The following is a 20,176-nucleotide window of genomic DNA, read 5'->3' on the forward strand; positions in this document are numbered from 1 at the left end:
TATCATGGTACCCCTAAAATTTCTACCTCAGTTTCTCTGTGACCCAGCACTCCTATTCTGCTTTCACTTTGGGGTGCTTCGGGCTGTGCTGCTCTCCTGGAACTTCCCCAGTTACATTACTTGGGCCACACGGATTCCTTGGGAATTGTTGACTCAAACTTCGAGTCGTCTGGAAAATGTGGTTCATTTGTTGATGTCTGTAGCGTGCTTTGATGCTCTCTGCAGTGTACACGCTGGTTCTGGCCTCATGACTGAAATTAATAACACATGGCCCTGTTTCTCTTTTGGATGACGGGGTGGAGGTGGGTGGGGCCTGAGGTTTCCTGGACAGCTGTGAGGCACATTTTGGCATTGTTGTGCCAGAAACAGGTCTCACCGGTGGCCCAGTTATCCAGAGAACTCACTCAGCAGGGCCTCTTAACTACCCCAGTACAGAGACGTTTCTCCCAATGTAACAAAATACCGTTAACAGGCAAACCCCGGATACTGAAGAGAACTCCCGTTTGCTCATACAGATATCTTTATTTGAAAAGTAAAAAAATCTCTGGCAAGTACAGCTCTCGGCATTTTGATTTTGCCCCTGGGGTATATATGGAAATAGCTTCAGTGATTGGTGGGTCAAATAGATTCTGGATATAGTGATCTTACTATTTATTTATTTATTTATTCATGAGAGATAGAGAGAGAGGCAGAGACACAGGCAGAGGGAGAAGCAGGCTCCACGCAGGGAGCCGGACGTGGGACTCCATCCCAGGTCTCCAGGATCATGCCCTGGGCTGAAAGTGGCGCTAAACCGCTGAGCCACCCGGGCTGCTCATGATCTTACAATTTAAAACAGACTCACATCCTTGTCCCATTATTAAATACTTTAAACTTAGTTATTTTCTTTTTCCTCTGACTGCTCTGGATTCATGCAACTGTAGTGCTTCTGCTGAGACTTTAAGCCCAAAGGTCACAAAAATTGAAAAGTAGGTAGTTAACATATTAGGTATATAACAACTAAGGAATGCAGGGATGAGGATGGAGAACATGCCGTGATTTGCAGACCTCCTTGTATCTAAGTAGCAATTATTAGGCAAAATTGGTAGATAAATTTTTTCCTGTTATTGGCACGATCAGCTGTCTTCTGTGGTCTCGTGATAGGCATGGAGCTTCTTGCCTTAGAAAAGCCCCTTTTCTTTCTTCATTTGGAGCTGCTTCCAGCCAGGCAGAGCAGCAAATTGCCCTCTTGTGATGCCAAACACAGAAATAAAATCCTGTTCAGAGAGGTAATTCTAAGAGAGAAGACAAAGTCTCTAGTTAGGAGGACAACATGGCACCCACCAATGCCAACAGAGGTGGGGAGGGGAGAGCCAAGAGAGTGTCTTTGAAGAGAGAAGAAGGATGAATTTTTCAGAGTCTGTAGTGGACTTAAATTATTCATTGGAGGGTTCTTGGGTTGTGGACTCCCATTTTGGCCTGAGCAGAAGCCAACTGGGTTTGCTGTTCTCAGGGTCCCACCCAGCACCAATTTTTTTGCCGGAAGAACAAGAACTGGGTTATATGTGATGAATTCTAGACATTAGGTTTTGGCTGAATGGAGAACTAAATCGAGTGCTGGTTTTCCTTGCCTCATGACCTTACCAACCATTTTTATCCAGACTTTTTTTTTTTTAATTTATGAGAGTGTGCGAGCATGGCAGGGGCAGAGAGAGAGGGAGACAAGCAGGCTCCCTTATGGGGAGCCCAACATGGGGCTCGATCCCAGGAACCTGAGATCATGACCTGAGCAGAAACCAAGAGCCACTTAAGCCACTGAACCACCCAGGCGTCTCAATCCACACATTTTCAAATGCAAAATCAAGTGGATCTTGTTCAGAGCATAAAATTCTCCTAACATTTATTTATTGATGCTTACTGAATATTCTGAGTAAAATTCTTAAGAGATGGCCTCTGTTGTCAAGAAAGTTGCAGTCCAGATCCGTAAGAGCTGGCTAGATAAGACATGGTGGAAACCCCAGAGACCCTTCCCACATCAATTCCTTCAAGGGGAAAATAAGTGAATTCCTTCAACATTAAAGTGTTAAATCATTCAACCAAAATGTGAAGAGGGCCTCTATCTGCCAGGCACTCATTTTAGGTCCTGAAAGCAGAGAATGGTGGTGAGCAAGACAGAGAAGGTCCTTGCTCCTAAGCAGTGTTCGAGGGCGGTCAGGCGGGGCCTTCCCGGGGAGGTGGCTATTCTCAGGGAGACCCAACAGCGAGGGGGCGCTGGCCCTGTGATGACCTGAGAGAAGAAAGGTTTCTCAGGGGGGAAGTAGCAAGTGTGAAAGGTCAAAGGCTGGAAAGAGCGCTTTTGAGACCGAAAGGGAGCCCCTGGCTAGAGGCAGCAGAATGAAGAGGGCAGCGGGGTAGGAGATGGAGTCGGGTGAGCGTGGGCCAGGTTGTGAAGAGCCACGGCGGCCACAGAAAGGATTCTGGATTCTTCTGTTGCCTTGGGAAGCCATCTGAGGTGTTCTACACAACAGCGTTGTCTGTTATAAAAAAGCCTATTGATGGTTACTGGCGAGGGGGCAGTGGGGGATACTTGTAATAGTCCAGGATTGCTGGGCAGCGGAGGGACGGGGAGGAGTGGACAGAGGCTGACGGACGGATGTGGGAGGAGGAGTCCTGGGCTTTTGTCTGGAGCTACTGGGAAGCTCAGAGGTCCGCTGAGGGGCCTACGGTGTCCCAGAGCTGTCCTAGGCCGCGTACAGGTGCCTTGCTCATGGAGCGCGTCACTCTCCTGACAGTCCCTTTAGCCACTCACCTCCTTTTTGGCAGGGTTCACGTCCTCAGGCAGCTCCTGATTCTGGTTTTTCAGCAGAACTTCTATAGGGTAATACTTCAGCTCAGAATTCAGGGAGAGGGTTGCATTCCTCATGTCCTACGTAAGATAAGAATGTAGACAGGATAAAAGACCGTTCGGGGTCTATGCAGTTGAAGTTCCGTGCGTATAATACTTAATATTTTGGCTTATAGCGTGGCACCCTTTGTGGTCATCTTTTAGAACAGTGGTCCCTAAAGCTGGCTGCGTGACAGCATCATCTGGGAATCTAAAATATTCAGATTTGGGGTCCTCCTTGGGAAAGCTGATTCATGAGTCCAGGGTAGATTCCTATGTAGCCAGTTTGGCTTCACGCTGTGCTGAAATCTCATTTAAATGCTGTGATCACATACTTTCTTTTGGCACTTGTATTTATTCTCTACATTTCCAGCCTTTAAATGACTTCAGATTGAAGTCACACTGTTTTTAAATGCGTTTTAAAGATACGACATCGCTATTAGCTCTGGAATTTTGAATATGTAGAGCACAGAGGGGAGGACTGCAGATGGTTTGGACACCCACTACCATGCACTCATCCTGATGTTAAAGAGCTGTTGGATTCCTGGCTGGAGGTTCCACTTCTTTTCACCCTTAAACTAGGGGTGATGGCCTGAGTTTTTATGGACTTCACTGTCAGAAACTGGTAAGCATGTCATTTGGGTTAGAAGCTTATTATTTATGAAAAATGCTGCCAGTCAACTTAATCTGTCCTAAATGATAGAATAATAAAATTAGTTTTTGGTTTTGTAGTTTTTGTTTGTTTTTTACCTTAAACAACAAACATTTATTTCTCGTAGTTCAAGATCAAGGTGTCTGCAAATCCTGGGTCTGGTGAGAGCCCGCTTCCTGGCCTGTGGATGGCTTTTTCCCATTGTGTCCTCACACGGCAGAGGGCGAGAGAGCAAACCCTTGTAGCTCTTCCTTTGAGGGCACTAATCCCATTCCTGAGGGTTCCACACTCATGACCTACTTGCCTCCTAATTCTATCACATTAGGGGCTAGGGGCTCAGTCTGTACTACTAAGCGATTCATAGGTCAAAACTCCCAATATTTATATTTAAAAATGTTTTTTTTTTTTTTAACCAGCAAGTCATTCTAGGTTCTAGAAGGCTGTAAAATGAGGAACTTGGCTTTCAGACCTGCTTTTCTATTGATTAAAACGATCTTAAATCAAAGTAGACCACTAGAGTGATGCTAAGAAGGGCATGATAGGGTTTCGCCCATTTGGTGTCTGGAGCATTTACGGTTGCCCCTCTGGCTTGCTTCTCCACAAGCAAACCCAACTCACGGCCGTGATTCTTGTGATTGCAGCAGCATCTCCCAGCTCTTCTTTTAATTGTTCGTATGATTTCCCTGCCTGAAACAAAGAGAAAACAGGACGAGGTGCTGCGTAGGCAGGGAGGGACATCTCAGGGCTAACCTACCCTTGAGGACAGCAAAGAAGCCAGAGAATCGGAAGACACAGGGATAAGCAGGAATGAAAGTCCCTTCTTCTGGGCCCATGCCAGGCTGGACGGGACCGACACACGGTGTGGATTAGGAAACACCCTCAGATTAGTAAAAACCCTTTGCTGGTGTTCCCCAATCGGTGCGAGACCGAAGGAGACACAGCAGTTGACTAGGAGTCAGAAAACCCTGGCTCCTTCCTACGGGTCAAATGTGACTTTAGACCAATCCTCTCTCCTCTGAACTTCCTCATTTTTAACACGGGAAACGACGTTTGCCCCAGCCGTCAGGGTGGCTGTAAAGCTCAAAAAGGAGACCGTTTATCACTTCCCCACGCTGCTTGTGCCTGACCTGAGCCGTGAATTCTCTAACCGGACTTAGAGCCGTGGCGGGTGGAAAAGAGACGGAAAGTCAAAAGCGGGAGTGGAGAGGGGGCGAGGGAAACGTGGTCCCGGATTCACCCAGCCCCTGAGTCAGTACCCCCTTCCCACTGAGCTATTCGTGCTGAGCCGCTGGGCCGTAGGCAGGTCTCCCCCGTTCTCTGCACTTGTTCTTACACTCCACATATGAGGGTCCCAGGCCAAGAACCAGCCCGTGAAGATGGGAGGCTCAAAGCCCTGTTTTATGATCAGGATGGCTGTGTCAGCGTCCCGGCCACTGGGGTGAGTGTGCAGGTACTCCTGGGCCGTAGAGAGGGCTCTCTCCTTCTCCGTGGCGTTGGCCTCAGCCCCAATCCACAGGAACACCTGTCGCGGGAGAGATGCAGGATGAATGGGTTTGCATCTAGGACTGAGTCCTGTTCTTTCGCCCTCAGTGCATCACAGCCTCATGGCACTTACCTAGCCTCATCCATTCAGCAGAAAAGCTTTCCCAGACTGAGCTGGGTATTTGTGATTTTTTTTTTAAAGATTTTATTTATTCATGAGAGAGAGAGGCAGAGACACAGGCAGAGGGAGAGGCAGGCTCCCTGCTGGGAGCCCGACGTGGGACTCGATCCCTGGACTCCAGGATCACACCTGGGCTGAAGGCAGAAGCTCAACCGCTGAGCCACCCAGGGGTCCCGGTATTTGTGATTTTAATTACACCTGTATCTCCTAAATCTACATTTCTAGTCCTGAGCGCTCGCTGAACTTCAGCTTCCTGAACCCAACTTCTTGCAGGATGTCCCCTCGCGGCTGCCTCTAGGAACCTCACATAGAACATCTCCCCAGCGTAGCTCTGCTTTTCTGGACTATGTCTGTCTCCGTTCTTGGTGAATGGCATCCCCCTGGTCACTAGGGCAGTGCCCGGCAGTCCCTATATGCACCTGTATCCAGCGAGTGAGCAAGGCCGCCGTCTGCCTCCTGTGCACCCCCCCGCCCCCCTCCCCTGTGCAGCCCCTGCTGACTCTTACTGGACGGTTACGATGCTCCCCTGACTGGCCTCCCAGCACACATTCTCTGTCCTTTCCCCCCATCCCTCCTGTCTTACACTTTGCCAAGTAATCCATTGAAAGCACAGTGACCATGTCACTAATCTGCTTCAATTCCAGTAGCTTTCCAGGATAAAATTCAAACTTGGCAAGGTAGGTAAGGCCCATTCCTACTTCTTAGCTTCGTCTCTAACTCCTTTACTCTATCTCATGGTCTCATGATGCTGCGGGTAGTTCCCTGTATACTAGACTACTATTCCATGCCTTGCTTTTTACTGGTGCTGTTTCCTTTGCCCAGGATGCTCTCCCTACCTGAGTAATGCCCACTGATCCCGAGATTCAGCCTGGGAGCCATCTCCTCCAGGAAGTCTTCTCTGAACCCCCAGACGGTGTTGGGTGCTCCTAATTTGTGCCCCCATGGCCCCATAGCTCCATCATAGTAAAATGGTGTTTCTATGTCCAGCTCCACCTTTAGCCTGTAAACTCTGCGATCAAGGGCCCCTCACCTGGGTGACACTGCACCTAGCACACTGACTGGCACAGAGGAAGTGCTGACTATGTTTTCTAAGCTGAAGAAAAAAGGCTGTTGGGGAGGGGCTGCCTTGAAGATATCCCCTTTACAGCCCTGTATTCCCTATGAGGCCTGCATCTGAGTGTGGAGCCTGCTGCTGTCGATCCTAGGAAAAAAACGTGTGGGATGATACGATGGACTGCTTTTCCCAAGGCAAGATGGGGAACTTCCCAAGGTGGTCACTTTTAAACGACACCTGTTCTCTCCATCCCTGGTGAAAAGTGGGGTTACCACGGACGGGTGTTTGGTTGACTTGGGGATGGGCCAGGGCTACATTTGGCAGGGGCATACGGGGGGTGTCTTTGTCTCTTTGTCACTTGTTCAAGCTCTCTGGCTGTGTCTTACCTGGTCCCAGGTATCCAGAAGCATCACATCACCTGGGTTCAGGTCATCCTGGGTGAAGTCTGTGATCTCAGTGACGAGGAAGCGCCCAGTCTTATTGGAACATTCAAAGAGACGAGGCTCCACATCCAGGATTTCCTGCTGTAGTCTGCAATACAGTCTATTTAGAGGAACTGAGCTACTTAGAAATCATGTTTTTTTGTTAAGTTTAAATTCTAGTTAGTTGACATATAGTTTGATATTGGTTTCAGGAGTAGAGTTCAGTGGTTCATGAAGAAACCACGATTTTATTTTATTTTATTATTTTATTTTATTTATTTTATTATTTATTATTATTTTATTTATTTTTTTATTAAAAAAAAGAAACCACGTTTTTAAAACTGAAAGGCAAAAAAATAAATAAATAAATAAAAATAAAATAAAACTGAAAGGCATCTCAGACTTGCACAGTTCACAAGACTGGGCGGCAGGGGGAGCCCGGAGGGGCCTTCGTGTCCCATACCTTTTGTCGTTGGCATAGGCAGTCTTCCCTCCCAGCAGGTCCCAGAACTCAGCCGGCTCCTGGCCCTCGGCCACCGTGTCCTCGGTGCCCTCGCAGAGAAAGCTGGCCAGCTCCTTAGCCATTGCCCGCTCATCCCCACTGGACCCCTGAGAGCGGGGTGAGGAGAGCACAAGCGTCAGTTGGAACTGTAGCACCTACTTTTGATTTTTTTTTTAATTTTTTATTTATTTATGATAGTCACAGAGAGAGAGCGAGACAGGCAGAGACACAGGCAGAGGGAGAAGCAGGCTCCATGCACCGGGAGCCCGACGTGGGATTCGATCCCGGGTCTCCAGGATCGCGCCCTGGGCCAAAGGCAGGCGCTAAACCGCTGCGCCACCCAGGGATCCCTGATTTTTTTTTTTTTTAAGAGAAAAAATGTAAATGTATTCTTTCAATTACATTCGAGAAAATCCACTTTTTGGGTTCTACGAGTCTTGACAAACACGTAGAATCACATTACCATCATCAAAATGAAGACACAGAGCATTGCCTGGGCCCTGCAGAACATTCCCTGGGGCTACCCCGCTGTGGCCAGACCCTCCCCAAATCCTTCACCTCTGGCAACCGCCACCGTGTTCTCTGTCACTACAGCTTTGCCTTTTCCAGCATGTTATAAATGGAGTCACGTACATACAGCCTTTGCCACTGACTGCCTCCACTTGGCACAGTCCCTGGGATTCAACCTTGCTGTGAGGATCAACAGCTTTTCTTCTCTGTGCACTGAGTAGCATCCTACTGTATGAATATACCGCTGCTTTTTCAGTCATCAGTTGAATTGGTTCCCATTTTTGGTGATTATGAATAAAGGTGCTGTCTGTATTTGTGTCAAGGTAGTTTTTTATCTCACATGGCGTGGGATTGCTGCCTCACAGGTGTGTGCTTTATAAGGAAACCGTCCAATCGTTTCCCAAAGTCTGTATTTGCGTCCCCACCAGCAATGAGCGCGAGTTCCTGTTGTTCTGCATACAGTAGGATGCAACTGATACTGCCAATTTTTTTTAGCCTTTCTGCGAGGCTTGTGGGGGCATCTCTGGTTTTCACCTGCATTGCCCTGAGGACTGTGGTACTGAGCACTTTTCCTGTTCAGTTCTCCTTTGTAAAAACGGTTTTAGGGCTTTTTAACGTAGAGGCCTCTGAATTGACAAAATCATATTTTTAGTGCTTGTGTTTGAGGTTGAAGCCTGTCCTATGCAATCCACCAGGCTGGAAAGATCGACTTATCTGGCCTCCATCTGTGTGGTTTATGGAGTCTCTTGGGTGTGGGCAATGGTGTCAGTGGGTTTCTAATTGTGGGGAACACCAGCAGTTCCTTTGAAGATCCTTTAGGAAAAGGCTCATCTTTATGAGGACTGCTCCAGCCTACGTTTTAGTGGCTTTGCCCTTGCTGACAGGCAGGTGGGCACAGGGCTGGGCTCCAAGGGGCTGGTGTGACCGCCAGGCCCAGCTGTCTTACCTTGCCGTACCACAGGTAGTGCTCTCCCTGGGTCCGCAGCAGAAAGACATCATTAGAGTTTAGGGAGGAGGCATAGGCTGGAACCTCCACCGCTTTGGTGTTAGATTTGTCGTTTCCTTGAATCTGGAAGAGTCTTACTGGAGGATCGGGCTCAGCATTTCCCGTTCTGGAAGTCCCACCCTAGCGAGAAGGAGAAAAGCTGAATCTGGTTCTAAGGAGCACCAGGTGAACAGAGCTCCGGCTAAGCCACTGGAGAGATTATGGAGGAATTTAACGCTGCTTTCTGCCCTTGAGGAACTTCCATGCCAACCGGGAGAGGTGAGGTAAGCTGGAAGTATGGCACCAATAATATCAGCTCTCATTCTGAGACTTTTATTTTATGCTAGACTCTGTGGTGGGTGCCTTGCCTATTGAGCCTCAGAATAACTGTGAAATAGGTATTTATTTATTTTTATTTTTATTTTTAAAAAATATTTTATTTGTTTATTCATGACACACACACACACACACACACACACACACACACACTCACAGAGGCAGAGGGAGGAGCAGGCTCCATGCAGGGAGCCAACGTGGGACTTGATCCCTGGTCTCCAGGATCACGCCCCGGGCTGAAGGCGGCGCTAAACCGCTGAGCCACCTGGGCTGCCCTATTTATTTATTTTTAAAGAGTTATTTATTTGAGAGAGACAGTATGTGATGTGTGCACATGAGCACATGAACGGGAGGAGGGGGCAGAGAGAAAGGGAATCACAAGCAGACTCCCTGCTGAGTGCGGAGCCTGATTGGGCGGGCGGGGGCGGGGGGCGCTCAATCTCACAACCCCGAGATCATGACCTGGGCTGAAATCAGGAGCTGGACACTTAACTGAGCCACCCAGGTGCTCCTGAAATAGGTATTTATTATCCTGCAGTAGAGATGGGAAAACTGAGCCTAAGCAACCCGGTTAACAGGTGGCAAGGCTAGGACTTGACCGCAGGCTTGTGTGATGTCAAGCATACGACATTAAACATTCCTGCTAGTGCTTCAGCCCGGGCGTCACAGGAGAAGTGGGACTTGGATTCGGAGCAGCACGTCCGGGGGGTCGGGGGGCATGATGCGGCCCACGTGAGGTCTAATGAGGAGACCCACCTCACTACAGTGCGGTAAGTTAGGGCTCTGAGGGTAACACACCTGCAGAGGTACTATGGGTCAGGTTAGGAAAGGACCTTGAAGGCTCATTGGGCAGTGGTTTGGTCTTGCCCTGAGGCAGCTGGGGTGCATTAGAACGTCTAGATTAAGCTGCGTCTCCCCCAAAGCCTGGTCTCCATCCCTCCCCACTAGATGGGGGCCTCCTGTTGCCTTATTCATCTGAGTGATCCCACTCATGGTGTCATTTTGTGTGAGGGTTCTCACCTCAAAGATCACCAGCCTCCCTTTGAAGATGGCCATGAAGTGGCGTGGCTCCTTCCCCATGGTAACGCGGACCTGTACGGGCGCCCCGTCAAATTGCCGATCCACCTCCACCGCCTGGTAGGCCGAGGCCGCTAGCTCATCCTTGGAGGCGTGGCGGCCCTGCAGGGGTTACAGGGGAGGGATGGTCCCTGCTACCCCTTGCCCCCACTCTGTGGCCGGAGGAGGCGTCAAGATCCAAAGCTAAGAGCCTGCTTCAGGCCTACCTGCCAGATGTACAAGATGTAATGTGGCTTCCCGCTCATCTCATACGTGTACAGAACCAGGTAGCAGTCTCCCCCGTAAAAGAAGCCGTACCACTGACGCTCCACGGGGACCAGCTCCAGGTTCTCAATTCTCCAGACCTAGACACAGAAGGAGACACAGTTTCCCAGAGATGGGGTTCCAGCTGCCTGAAGGGCCACGCTTAGCAGAGAATCCAGGTGGGTAAGGCACCAACAGCCACCCCAAGTACACCCTCCCTCTCTGGCTCTCGCCCAGCGGGTGGGGGCTTATCCTATTTGCATGATTTGAATCCTGAGAAGAACTGGATCATTCCTGCTCAGGTGCATCCCCATCAGGGCTCTGAGCTGATTTGAATATATCTGCCGGGTGAGCTATTGATAGCACACGAGGGTAGCAGCCTTCCACTTCCCCGAGGGAAGGTGGGACCGCTTTGCACACTGCGGACACCTCTAAGGGACTACTGCTGAGGTCGCCAGCGGGGGACGGAAAGCCGAGCAGACCAGAGTCCCCGGCTCCCTCTTCTCCAGCGGAACAGCTGGGAGAGCCGGGGCTGCGGGCCTGGGGTGTGAATCACTGACCTACCTCAACCTTTCCATTGCCATCATCCACCATTCTTTCCTGGGCAGCTACCTCTGGCTTGCTGTGCAGCACAGTCACGTCAAATTTATCCTGGAAAACTTTAGCTGCAGGGAAGGGGTTGGGAGAAGCCAAGTGAGTGGAAAGCATCCGTGGCTGCCCTTCTAGAGCCCCAGCAGCGGGAAGGCGGAAGGCGGTCTGGGGAGCAGCCTCACCGATCTTGCCAGCACCAAACGTCTTCCCCAGGCCCACGGCCTGGTCCTTCACGGACCACTTCTGGAACAATTGCTTGAACATGGCCGACTCAGCACCGTCGTTGATGGTCTCCACGTTGGTGCTGCCAGGGTAGCCCTTCATCTGGATGAAGCTCTGCAGACCCCCCCGCCCCCTAAGGCAGGTCAGTGGGGGCGGGCGCCGGGTGCTCTGCCCACCTGGTGACTCACCCCTTGAAGCTGGGGGGGGGGGTTGCTCCCTTCTGAAGTCAGAGTCAAATGCCAACTCGCTGACGTCTAGGGACCCAGTTACCTGCCTCAAGCTAAGGACTGAGGGGCCATTTTCGCATCTCTTGGTTGGCCTGTCATGATTTTGACTATTTTTCTCGTGTTTTTGCAAGATCCTCTCTACTGTGTTCCTGCAGCATGCACGTACCCCACTGATTTCGTGTCCCGTTTTGCTTTGTAAGCGCATCCCCCTGGGTTCGTCTACACGGGTCTGGAAGACATCGTAAGATCCCAGAGGACAGGGCCGTGGACCGTGCTATCCCCTCCCATAGCAGCAGCCGTGTTTACTGAGCAGGTGTAGGGGCCAGATGTTGTTCTAAGCACCTTACGAATGTTCCCGAATCCTCAGAACCACCCCAGGAGATGTATGTTAACCCCGGATTCACTCCCAGGTCGTCTGACTCTAGCCGAGTGTGTAACTGTGATGCCAGGAGCTCGAGCACCCCGTCTGGCTCTCTGGACACCTCTGAAGCGCTGCAGATGGGCCGTTTGGGACAGGGTGGTGCCGGGCCTGGGGCTCCTACCAGGGCTTTCGACATGGCCATCTGCTTTTCGGTCTTTGTGGCTCCTCTTCCTTTCCACACATAGATCTTGGTTCCGCTCTGGTCTAAGATGTAGCAGTCCTGAAGCAGCCAGGGACAGAAGTGGTTACTGGCGCTCGGCACCCTCAGGAAGGTCCCAGAAGCCAGGTCTGGCCCCGGAAGGCCCGCCCTGCCTAGCTCCACTCACGTCATGGTTCAGGAGGTCCTGCACCAGTGGCCTTGCTGCTACCTCGGTGACCGCCAGCTGCCCAGCAGCGTCTGAGACACTGGAAAAGGGGAGGAATTAGCCTGGGCCTGGTCTTCTATAAAGCGTCTTGTAGTCCTTTGGCTATTTTGCCTGCTTTGTTTTCGGGTGGCGCCTCTGGGTAACGTTTGACCTCCTCGGGCAGGTGCAGCTTGAATGCAGACAGGAATGCAGTGGCCTGTGTTCTCGAGAGGGGACTTCGATGCGCCTGTCTCCCGAACACCAGCTCCTCCACTTCCCCAGGTGGGTATGGACCCAGGTAAAGGAAGGGTCTCCTCAAGAGACCGGGGAGGGCTGCTGACAAGGAGGGACTGTAGCTGCCCCCCTTGAGCGGGGAACACCGAGCTCCTTCTAAAAGCCGCATTTGAAAAGGGTTAAAAGAAAGCCAGACGCCTGTCTGTACCCAAACCAGGAGGCAGGCACAGGTGCTTGGTTTTCTAGGGGACGGCATCCCCCTGCCCCAGCTTCCAAGCAGCAGCCAGGTTTAGTTACTCACTGATACAGCACGATGCTTGAATTCTGCTGCTGATCTATGAGCTCATCGGGCACGGCTGGCTTGATGATGGAGCGCCGGCCGAGGGTGTCCTGCAGGACCTTCACCAGCTCCGGACTTGCTGCCTCCTTGTCCCCCTCGATCACGCCGATTTCAGCACGGCCTCCTCGCTCCCTGTCCCGAATGTCCTTTGCCAGAAGCATGGCCTGTCAAGAAGCCCAAGGAGGCACTCGGTCCCTGCTGGGCCCCAGACACAGGAGTTGTTCTGGGGCTTAGGACCCCAGGGTGAGGGATGCCTGGGTGGCTCAGCGGTTGAGCATCTGCCTTTGGCTCAGGGCGTGATCCTGGAGTCCTGGGATCGAGTCCCGCATAAGGCTTCCTGCACAGAGCCTGCTTCTCCCTCTGCCTGCGTCTCTGCCTCTCTCCCTGTGTCTCTCATGAATAAATAAATAAAATCTTAAAAACAAACAAAACCCCCGGGGTGAGCCACAGACTTATGCACTTTGCCTGTCCCCGAAACAGATTCCACTCAGAGGCAGGGGTCTGTCTCCGCAGCTCCCGGAAGACCCCGTGGGGAGGGAAGAAGACACAACAGGCAACTGAGAGAGCACAAGCCCCGCGACCAGGCAACCAGGCGACCAGGCCCGAGGTGGAGGGGAAGGTGACGAGCCTGGGAAGAGCCACACCTTCAGGCGCTCTCTGCTGTTGCTCTCTGGGCCATTCCACTGGATGATGACCTTCCCAAGGTCCAGCAAGAAGACGTCACCCCGGTTAAAGCTGTCCCAGCTCACCTCCACCTGCAGGGGAGAAGCAGGCGTTGGTTGAGGGGGACTCCTCGGGTGCCAGGGCCGGAGCCCCGGGCCCAGCAGACAGTGGGCGGGACTTACCTCGGTGGCCCTGATGTGGCTTTTCCCCTTGACGTGTAACAGCCGCCTCACGTCATAGGTGTTGGTCTCCACGTGCTTCATCCCAGAGGCCACGCCCCCCTTCTTGTAGCTGAGGGGACATGCAAAGGGCACCCAGTTACGGATGGGCTAGGCCCGGGTGACCCTTGGCAATTAGGCAGGTGCAGCCCCTGCCCGTAGGGGCGACGGCGGGAAAGGAGGCCCACGGAGGTGGCGGTGACGGAGTGGTCAGGGCCGTCCTCGCTGAAGGAGGGACTGTCAAGCTGACATATGAAGAGGACTAGGAACCGACAAACAGACGACGGGGGTTCCAGAGGGTGCAGCAGCGTGGAGGGCCCCATAGCACAAGCTTGTCTTGTCCCAGCAACTGTCTGGAGATCAGCGTGTGACAAGGAGAGGGGCATGAGTGGGGCAGCAGCAGAAGCATTCGTGACATGGTGGCCGTGAGAGCAGCCCCCTGGGAATCGGCCCTGCGCCCCTGGAGTTTACCCCAACCCCGCCTCCATCCCAGGTGTCCTGCACTGAAGGACATGTGAAGCCTGTGGGGCTCTGTGCCCGGCGGGTCCTCGGTCAGGGCCAGTGCCACCGTGCAGGGCGCTAGCCTGGGACCAGCCTGGGAGTCCCGGGCTCACTGGGCTTCTCTCTTGGTTTCCGATCTCAAGTGCAAAGCCTCGAGGCAATTAGACTCCTCAGTTCCCGGGACGCCACCACCCCGGCCTTTCAGGCCCCCTGTCCTGTTCGCAGGTTCGCGGGCACCTTCGCGGGTGCGTGCCCGCCCTCGGCCTCCGCTCCGCACGCAGCCCTGCCAGCAGCCGGACAGCTGTCTTTTATTTTCATTCTGCTAAATGTGTCCCGTTGTTTTGCGGGCATGTATTTAAAAACAAAACAAAAAATCCCCCAAAGACAGAAACTGGCATTGTCATGTGTTTCAAGTCTGTCCCTCACTTTGTTCGCCAAGTACCCGTGTTTTAAAGACCTGTCCACAGGGCACCCGTGTCTGGTTCCCTGCGTGCGGCTGCTGCCCATACTCATGGCAGTATTTTTTCCTGTCCCCTGTCCCGGCGATGGGCACTCACGTTGCCTACAGCTTTGCGCCACCACTCGTGACGCTGCTGTGAACTCTGCTTCATGCGCCCTCGCGGACCTGGGTGCACGGGGAGCCCTTGAGTTGCACACCCAGGGGTGGGATCTGTCCTCAGTGGCAGCAGGCTGCTCCTCAAGGCTGCGCGCTGTCCTCGCTGCCCCCAGTGGGGCACTGGGCTGTTTCCCCGTAAGCCTTGCCACGGCGCCTCCACCCAGCTCTCTAATCCGCCCTACTCTGATAGCAGGTGCCAAAGCCTTTTTGTGTGGTTTTTTTTTTGGGTTTGTATTTCCCTGGCTCTTCCTATACTTGGCCCTCGTGCTTTCCTGTTTGGCAGCCTGCCATCCGGACCCTGGCTCCGGTGCCACTACTCACATGATGCCCTGCTTGAAGTAGCCGTGGAAGGTGTCAGACTCGTGGTACTGGACCTCGCGGTGCTGCACGGGGCTGCCCCCCAGGTAGTCATCGAGCTGCGTGCTGTAGATGGCCGCGCACGTCTGCTCATCCTGGGAGGAGTCCTTGCCGATCCAGAAGTGGATGTCCTGGGACAGGAGACTGCCCGCTCTCCGTGTCTGGGCGTCCAGGGAGACGGGGTCAGGGGCCGGCTCAGCCCCGGGCGCCGGCCCTCGCCGCGGGAAGAACACAGGCTGCCGGGCCGGGTGGGTGGCCTGGGCCTCTCGCTGCGCAGCGCCCCTGGGCAGCCCTCACGGTCCTCCCACGTTCAGGGACGCCGACAGCTTGCAGCCATCCAGCTGCGTGAGCCCGGGGAGGGCCTTTCCCAAGCTGGGCTGCGGCCTTACCGTGCTCCCGCCGCCCTGATCCGTGGCCAGTGTCTCCTCAGCTAGGACGAGCCCTGGAGGCCGGCCTGGTATTTATCTGGCCTTCCTCCACAGCACTTTACTGTTCTTTCTTTCTTTCTTTTTTTTTTTTTTAAAGATTTTATTTATTTATTCATGAGAAACACACACAGAGGCAGAGACACAGGCAGGGGGAGGAGAAGCAGGCTCCACATGGGGAGCCTGATGTGGGCCTCGATCCCCGGACCCTCGGATCACACCCCGGGCCGGAGGCAGACACTCAATAGTGGGGCCACCTGGGGGGCCCCCTCCATGGCACTTTAATGTGGGGTCTGGGCCCCGGGAGGGGGAAATGCTGCTTGCAGGCTACGCTGAGGTTCAGGCTGAGGCCCATCCCCTAAGAGTGGCCTCTGAGAGTCAGACCGAGGCCTGCTCTGTTCCACACCGAGGAAGAACCCAGGGGCCGGCGGCTCCCAGGGCAGGGGCTGGTGCTCCCGGGGGCTTGGTGCTCACCGAGAGGATGACGTAGCAGTCCCCCTCGTAGAAGTTCCCGTGGGCGCTCAGGGGTACCAGCGCCAGCTCCAGTTTCTGGAAGGACAAGGGGGGTGCAGCGTCCGCATTCCAGTCCCCACCTGCCAGCCTCCCTGTCGTCTCCATCGTCTGGCTCAGGGGGCGGGGATAGGTGGGCTGGGGTCCCCAGGGACCCACAGGGTGGCTGGCCACAGGATTAGCGGGGCCACCCCTCCGGCTTCCGCTGAGCTCTGTCGCACAGTGCCCTGTCCTCACCCTGGTGGCCCCCTACCTGCTGGCCTCACCTCCCGCAGCCGAGCCTCCAGCACTGCGCTGCGCCCTGACCTGGGGGCGCTGGGGGCTGCGACACGTGGGGGGGGCAGTGTGTGGGGCTCTGCGCCTGGACTCGGGTGCAGGGGGGAGCTTGAGGTGTCACCTGCACATGCGGCTTGTCCCAGGAGAGCCAGTCACATGGCCTGATATGGATTTTCATCACTCTCTCCAAGGGACCTAAACCTGCAGTCACACCTGTGTATATTCTACGTACAGTGTGTGTGTTACATGTAAAAATGTTAAATATACCACACATGTAGCTGGTATATGTGACTTAGTACCTATTTCTAAATAAACAGGGAGCCTTAAGGGTTTCCTGAAGCCGACTCTCCCTGGGCCTCAGCAGGAGAAGCGGATGCTGGCAGGGGCTCCTTCCAGGGGAAGCGGATGCTGGCAGGGGACTGGGGGAGCCCCAGGGGCTCTGGCCGGAGGGGAGGGGGGCGCGGTGCCCCATCTCCGCGGTAACCCTGCCCCTCCCACTGCAGGGGTCCGACTGCCCTGCGGGAGAAGGTTCCCTCTTCTGACAGAAACGGCCAGGGTCCTCGGTCTGGGGGTGGGGTGGGGGGGCCCACCCATTTCTCCAGGGCATTCCCTGCAAGTGCAGACTCACTGAGCAGATGGCAGGCTAAAGGGCAAGCTGACTTTCGCTTGGAGCCCCGCTCTCCAGGCTAAAATCCTTTCCTCCACCTGCCACCACCTGCTTCGGGTACCCAGACAGGGTCAAGGGTAGGAGAAGGTGACCCCGATGCCGCCCCTGGCCGTTCCCAAAGGCAGGAGACTGAAGGCGTGCAGGGGTGACCGGGCGACCAGCGCCGGCCGGCCCGAGTGCGGAGGGGGCCGCCCCAGCCAGCTCACCTCTATCCTCCAGGTGATGAGCCCAGGGTCGTTGCCCACAGCCCTGAAGGCGCTGCTCAGAGACATGGCGCTCGCGTTCCTGGGCCTGCAACACCGACACAGCCAGGGAGGTGACGCCGGTGGCGGCCGGCATCCCTGCGGCTTTCCCCTAAGTCCTGTCCTATCTCCTGTGGGCCACCCTGCAGCATCCTCGGGGCGCCTGCACGGCTCCGCGGCGACGGGGCAATGACCTGCCCAGGTTCCCACGTGCGCCCGAGAGGGTCAGGAGCCCTGGTGGCAGCCCGGTCACCTGCTAAGGGCTGGTAAATGCGGCAGGCCCTGGCGGGGTCACTTTGTCATCGGATTCTATGAACTGAGTACATTTTCATCGCACATCGTAGGCGGGTTGAGGCTTGAGAGGTTCAGTAACCTGCCCGGCGTCACGCACGGCAGCCAAATCCATGTCTGGCCCTACACCCTGCGCTTTGGGTTCGCTGAGGTCCTGCCGCCCTTCCTACGCTGAGCTGAGGCCCGAACGTTCCCAAGTGTGACACATCCCCAAGTGTCATACACAAGTGTGACTGCGGCCTTCTCTGTCATCCGTCGGCTCTGCCCAGAGCCCTCACTTGCCAGGTCCTCTGCTCGGTCAGCGTGTCGACTTCTCCTCTGGGCTTTGCCTTTCCAGACTTTTCCCTTTCAGGTAAGCTATCCTATACTCAAACAGCCCATCTTGCGTTTGTCCCCCGACTGCGGAGTTGGGGGTGCCAGGGGGAAGGGCTGGGTGTCCCCCCACCCAGGCCCTCCCTGTCCCCTCCCACGGCCGCCCACAGGGCGGGGTGGGAGGAGGAGGAAGCCGTGAGGTGAGGGCCAAGGGGGTACCGTCTGGATTCAAGGCACCTCTTGGATTATCGGTGTTTACACACACCCGAGCTCACCTGGGGCCTCGTATATACGTGAAATGCCCGCCTGGTTCTTGCTCTCAAGGAGCTTGCATTCGGATAATACCTATAACTGATGAATGCTCTCAAGAGGCAAAGGAAAAAAGATGGATTTGCATAAAGAAAAACAAACAAACCCAAAAGCACAACCCACCCAGAAAGGCCGTGTGGGGCATCTCGCTCTCGTTGAGGAGCGTGTCTGGCCCTTCCACCCTCGGTGGATGAAGCCAGGTTTGGAGAGTTTGTGCCATTATCTAACATGGGCTTTGGCAAAACAAAAACCCAGACTCCCTTTGTGTACTGCTGTAGCAAGACCAAAGCAGGGCGGCCACTCGGAGCAGCCAGTGTTTGAGGATTTAATTTGCTGACTCCTGCTGCCCCACCCGCCTGCCCTGTGCTGCCAGGAAATATTTGTTCAGGTTTTTTTTCAGACCCTAGATTTCATTCACTGAAGGCAAATGCCGTGACCCAAGGAGGGGAAGGGGATGAGGGCCAATGAATTCATTTCTTGAAAACTGAAAAGTTTCAACCTGGTAAAAGCAAACCAACTGGCATTACCTCGGGCCATGACTCTCAGAGGCCAAAAGCCGTCCTATTTCCCAGCAGGGACTTAGCGATCGATGGGGAAGGAGCTCCGGGGCCAGGGCCCACCAACCAAGGAGAGGACATGCTCAAAGCAGGGACTTCCTGCCACACTGGAGCACCCAGAAAATGACTGCGTTTGTGACACTGAAGTCCCCCAAAGCTCAGCTTCATCGTCCCTCTTCCCCAAGTCTGTTAATTCGGCACCGGCACCGCAGAAACCGCACCGCAGGGTGGGATGCGGGTTTGAAACCCCAGGCAAGCAGCCAGTGGCCCTTCACTCTTCCAGAGAGCCCCGTGAGTGGACTCCAAGCCCAGGCCCCTTCTGACCCGTGCCTTGCCCCAAACTCCATCTTTCTGAGGTAGGTGGATGAGGCAGTCTCCTTATTTCCCAGCTTTTGAAAAGGTGCCCTATCTGTTCAGTGGTTTCTAAAAAAGGGCTTTCACTGCTCAGCGGGACGTTTGCACAACTGGTTACAAACTCCTGGTTGAATCTTTTAAAAGCCTCATGCAAGAAGACAAAGGCACAGAAATTTCAATCTGCTCTTCCTTCCGAGTTCAGTAGGATTGCTCTAGTGATGTGCACCCACGCACCAGGCCGACCTTACCTTGCCTGCTCTCCGGCCGGGCTCCCACCGGGTTTCCAGGCGGTATCCAGAGAACCACTCCGGGGCGGGAGGCGCCAGCTCCTGCTGCCTTAGCTTAGCAATGGCTGCACAGACTCCGGGTTATATTTGCTTGTGTTTGCATCTTAACCTAATTTTCCCAGTGCTGGCCAATCACGGCCAACCTAGCCCTGGGCTTGACTTATTCAAACCAGAGGGGAAGCTTTATCTGCTCCTATTCAAAACAGCAGAAACAAGAAGAGCGGACTTTTAAAGGCCTCCCTTTTCTTTTGATTCCAGTTCCACACCCTGATCTAATTGATTTTTTTAAAAGTGCATAGCCCATCAATAATGCAGGGAAAGAGGGTGGGAGGATATGAAATTTGCCATATTGTAGATATGGATGCATTATGCTGATGACAGGAGGCAGGGGCCGGAGCTGCCCCTGAGTGCCTGGGCTGGCAAGTGCCTCCCTGAGAAGCTTCTGGGTATTTCTCAGAGGCAGAGAGGTCTAGGGGAGGGGCCAGGATGTGTTATATTAGGTCATCCTGTTTTGCTCTTTAGGGCTTCCCTTGGGGTCCATACAACAGTCCAACCAGAATCTGAGTGCCTACTATGTGCCAAGAATCATGGATTCTAGGTTCCGGGGATCCCAGTCTGGGAGAAGCAGTAAGGGGCACAGAAGACTCCTACTCCCTCGGGGCTCCTGGTTCATTCCCAGAAGTCAATGGGACACCAAGCGTATGCTTATCAAGCACCTGGACGGCAACGGAGCTGCTTCCACACGGGGGGCCAGAACAGAACTCATGTAGTGCAACTTCTGTAACCTTGAGCGGAAGCCGAGCCGAGTCCGTAGCTGGCCTCCCGGCCGGAGCAACAGCCTGCCCAGCCTGGGTGCGCAGCTCTGCCGTGACACAAGGGGTTGGATGCACGGGAAGAAGAGTGTG

General features: G+C 54.0%; 1 protein-coding gene across 6 annotated transcripts; it reads right to left on the bottom strand.

The window, feature by feature from the left end:
- Window positions 1-502: 502 nt before the first annotated feature.
- AVIL (advillin) lies at window positions 503-20,172 on the bottom strand. 6 transcript variants are annotated; one of them, XM_038549819.1, is made up of 22 exons: window positions 19,988-20,172; window positions 19,233-19,464; window positions 18,040-18,127; window positions 17,126-17,210; window positions 15,941-16,015; window positions 15,006-15,202; window positions 13,532-13,640; window positions 13,331-13,441; window positions 12,648-12,850; window positions 12,095-12,173; window positions 11,890-11,988; window positions 11,081-11,234; window positions 10,872-10,972; window positions 10,271-10,408; window positions 10,008-10,166; window positions 8,613-8,792; window positions 7,118-7,263; window positions 6,619-6,775; window positions 4,849-5,037; window positions 4,134-4,202; window positions 2,789-2,905; window positions 503-1,274 (listed from the first exon to the last, which is right to left on the bottom strand). In XM_038549819.1, exons 4-22 carry the CDS (start codon window positions 17,189-17,191, stop codon window positions 1,161-1,163), a joined length of 2,463 nt encoding a protein of 820 aa, XP_038405747.1. In that variant the 5' UTR covers window positions 17,192-17,210; window positions 18,040-18,127; window positions 19,233-19,464; window positions 19,988-20,172; the 3' UTR covers window positions 503-1,160. The 6 variants fall into 6 exon arrangements, with proteins under 6 accessions (XP_038405747.1, XP_038405751.1, XP_038405750.1 ...); XM_038549823.1 differs by having other exon boundaries at window positions 6,619-6,763; window positions 19,233-20,077; XM_038549822.1 differs by having other exon boundaries at window positions 19,233-20,077.
- Between the last annotated feature and the right edge of the window lie 4 nt (window positions 20,173-20,176).

Source organism: Canis lupus, chromosome 10, assembly GCF_011100685.1.
Source record: "Canis lupus familiaris isolate Mischka breed German Shepherd chromosome 10, alternate assembly UU_Cfam_GSD_1.0, whole genome shotgun sequence".
NCBI classification, from domain to species: Eukaryota; Metazoa; Chordata; class Mammalia; order Carnivora; family Canidae; genus Canis; species Canis lupus.

Excerpts from the sequence above, each read along its gene's own strand:
- AVIL (XM_038549819.1), bottom strand. The coding sequence starts at position 17,191 with ATGTCTCTGAGCAGCGCCTTCAGGGCTGTGGGCAACGACCCTGGGCTC. Across the intron at positions 10,167-10,270 it reads ACATCTTGTACATCTGGCAG|GGCCGCCACGCCTCCAAGGA; the intron begins GTAGGCCTGAAG and ends TAACCCCTGCAG. Across the intron at positions 1,275-2,788 it reads TGAACCCTGCCAAAAAGGAG|AATTACCTCTCTGAACAGGA; the intron begins GTGAGTGGCTAA and ends CTTCTCTCTTAG.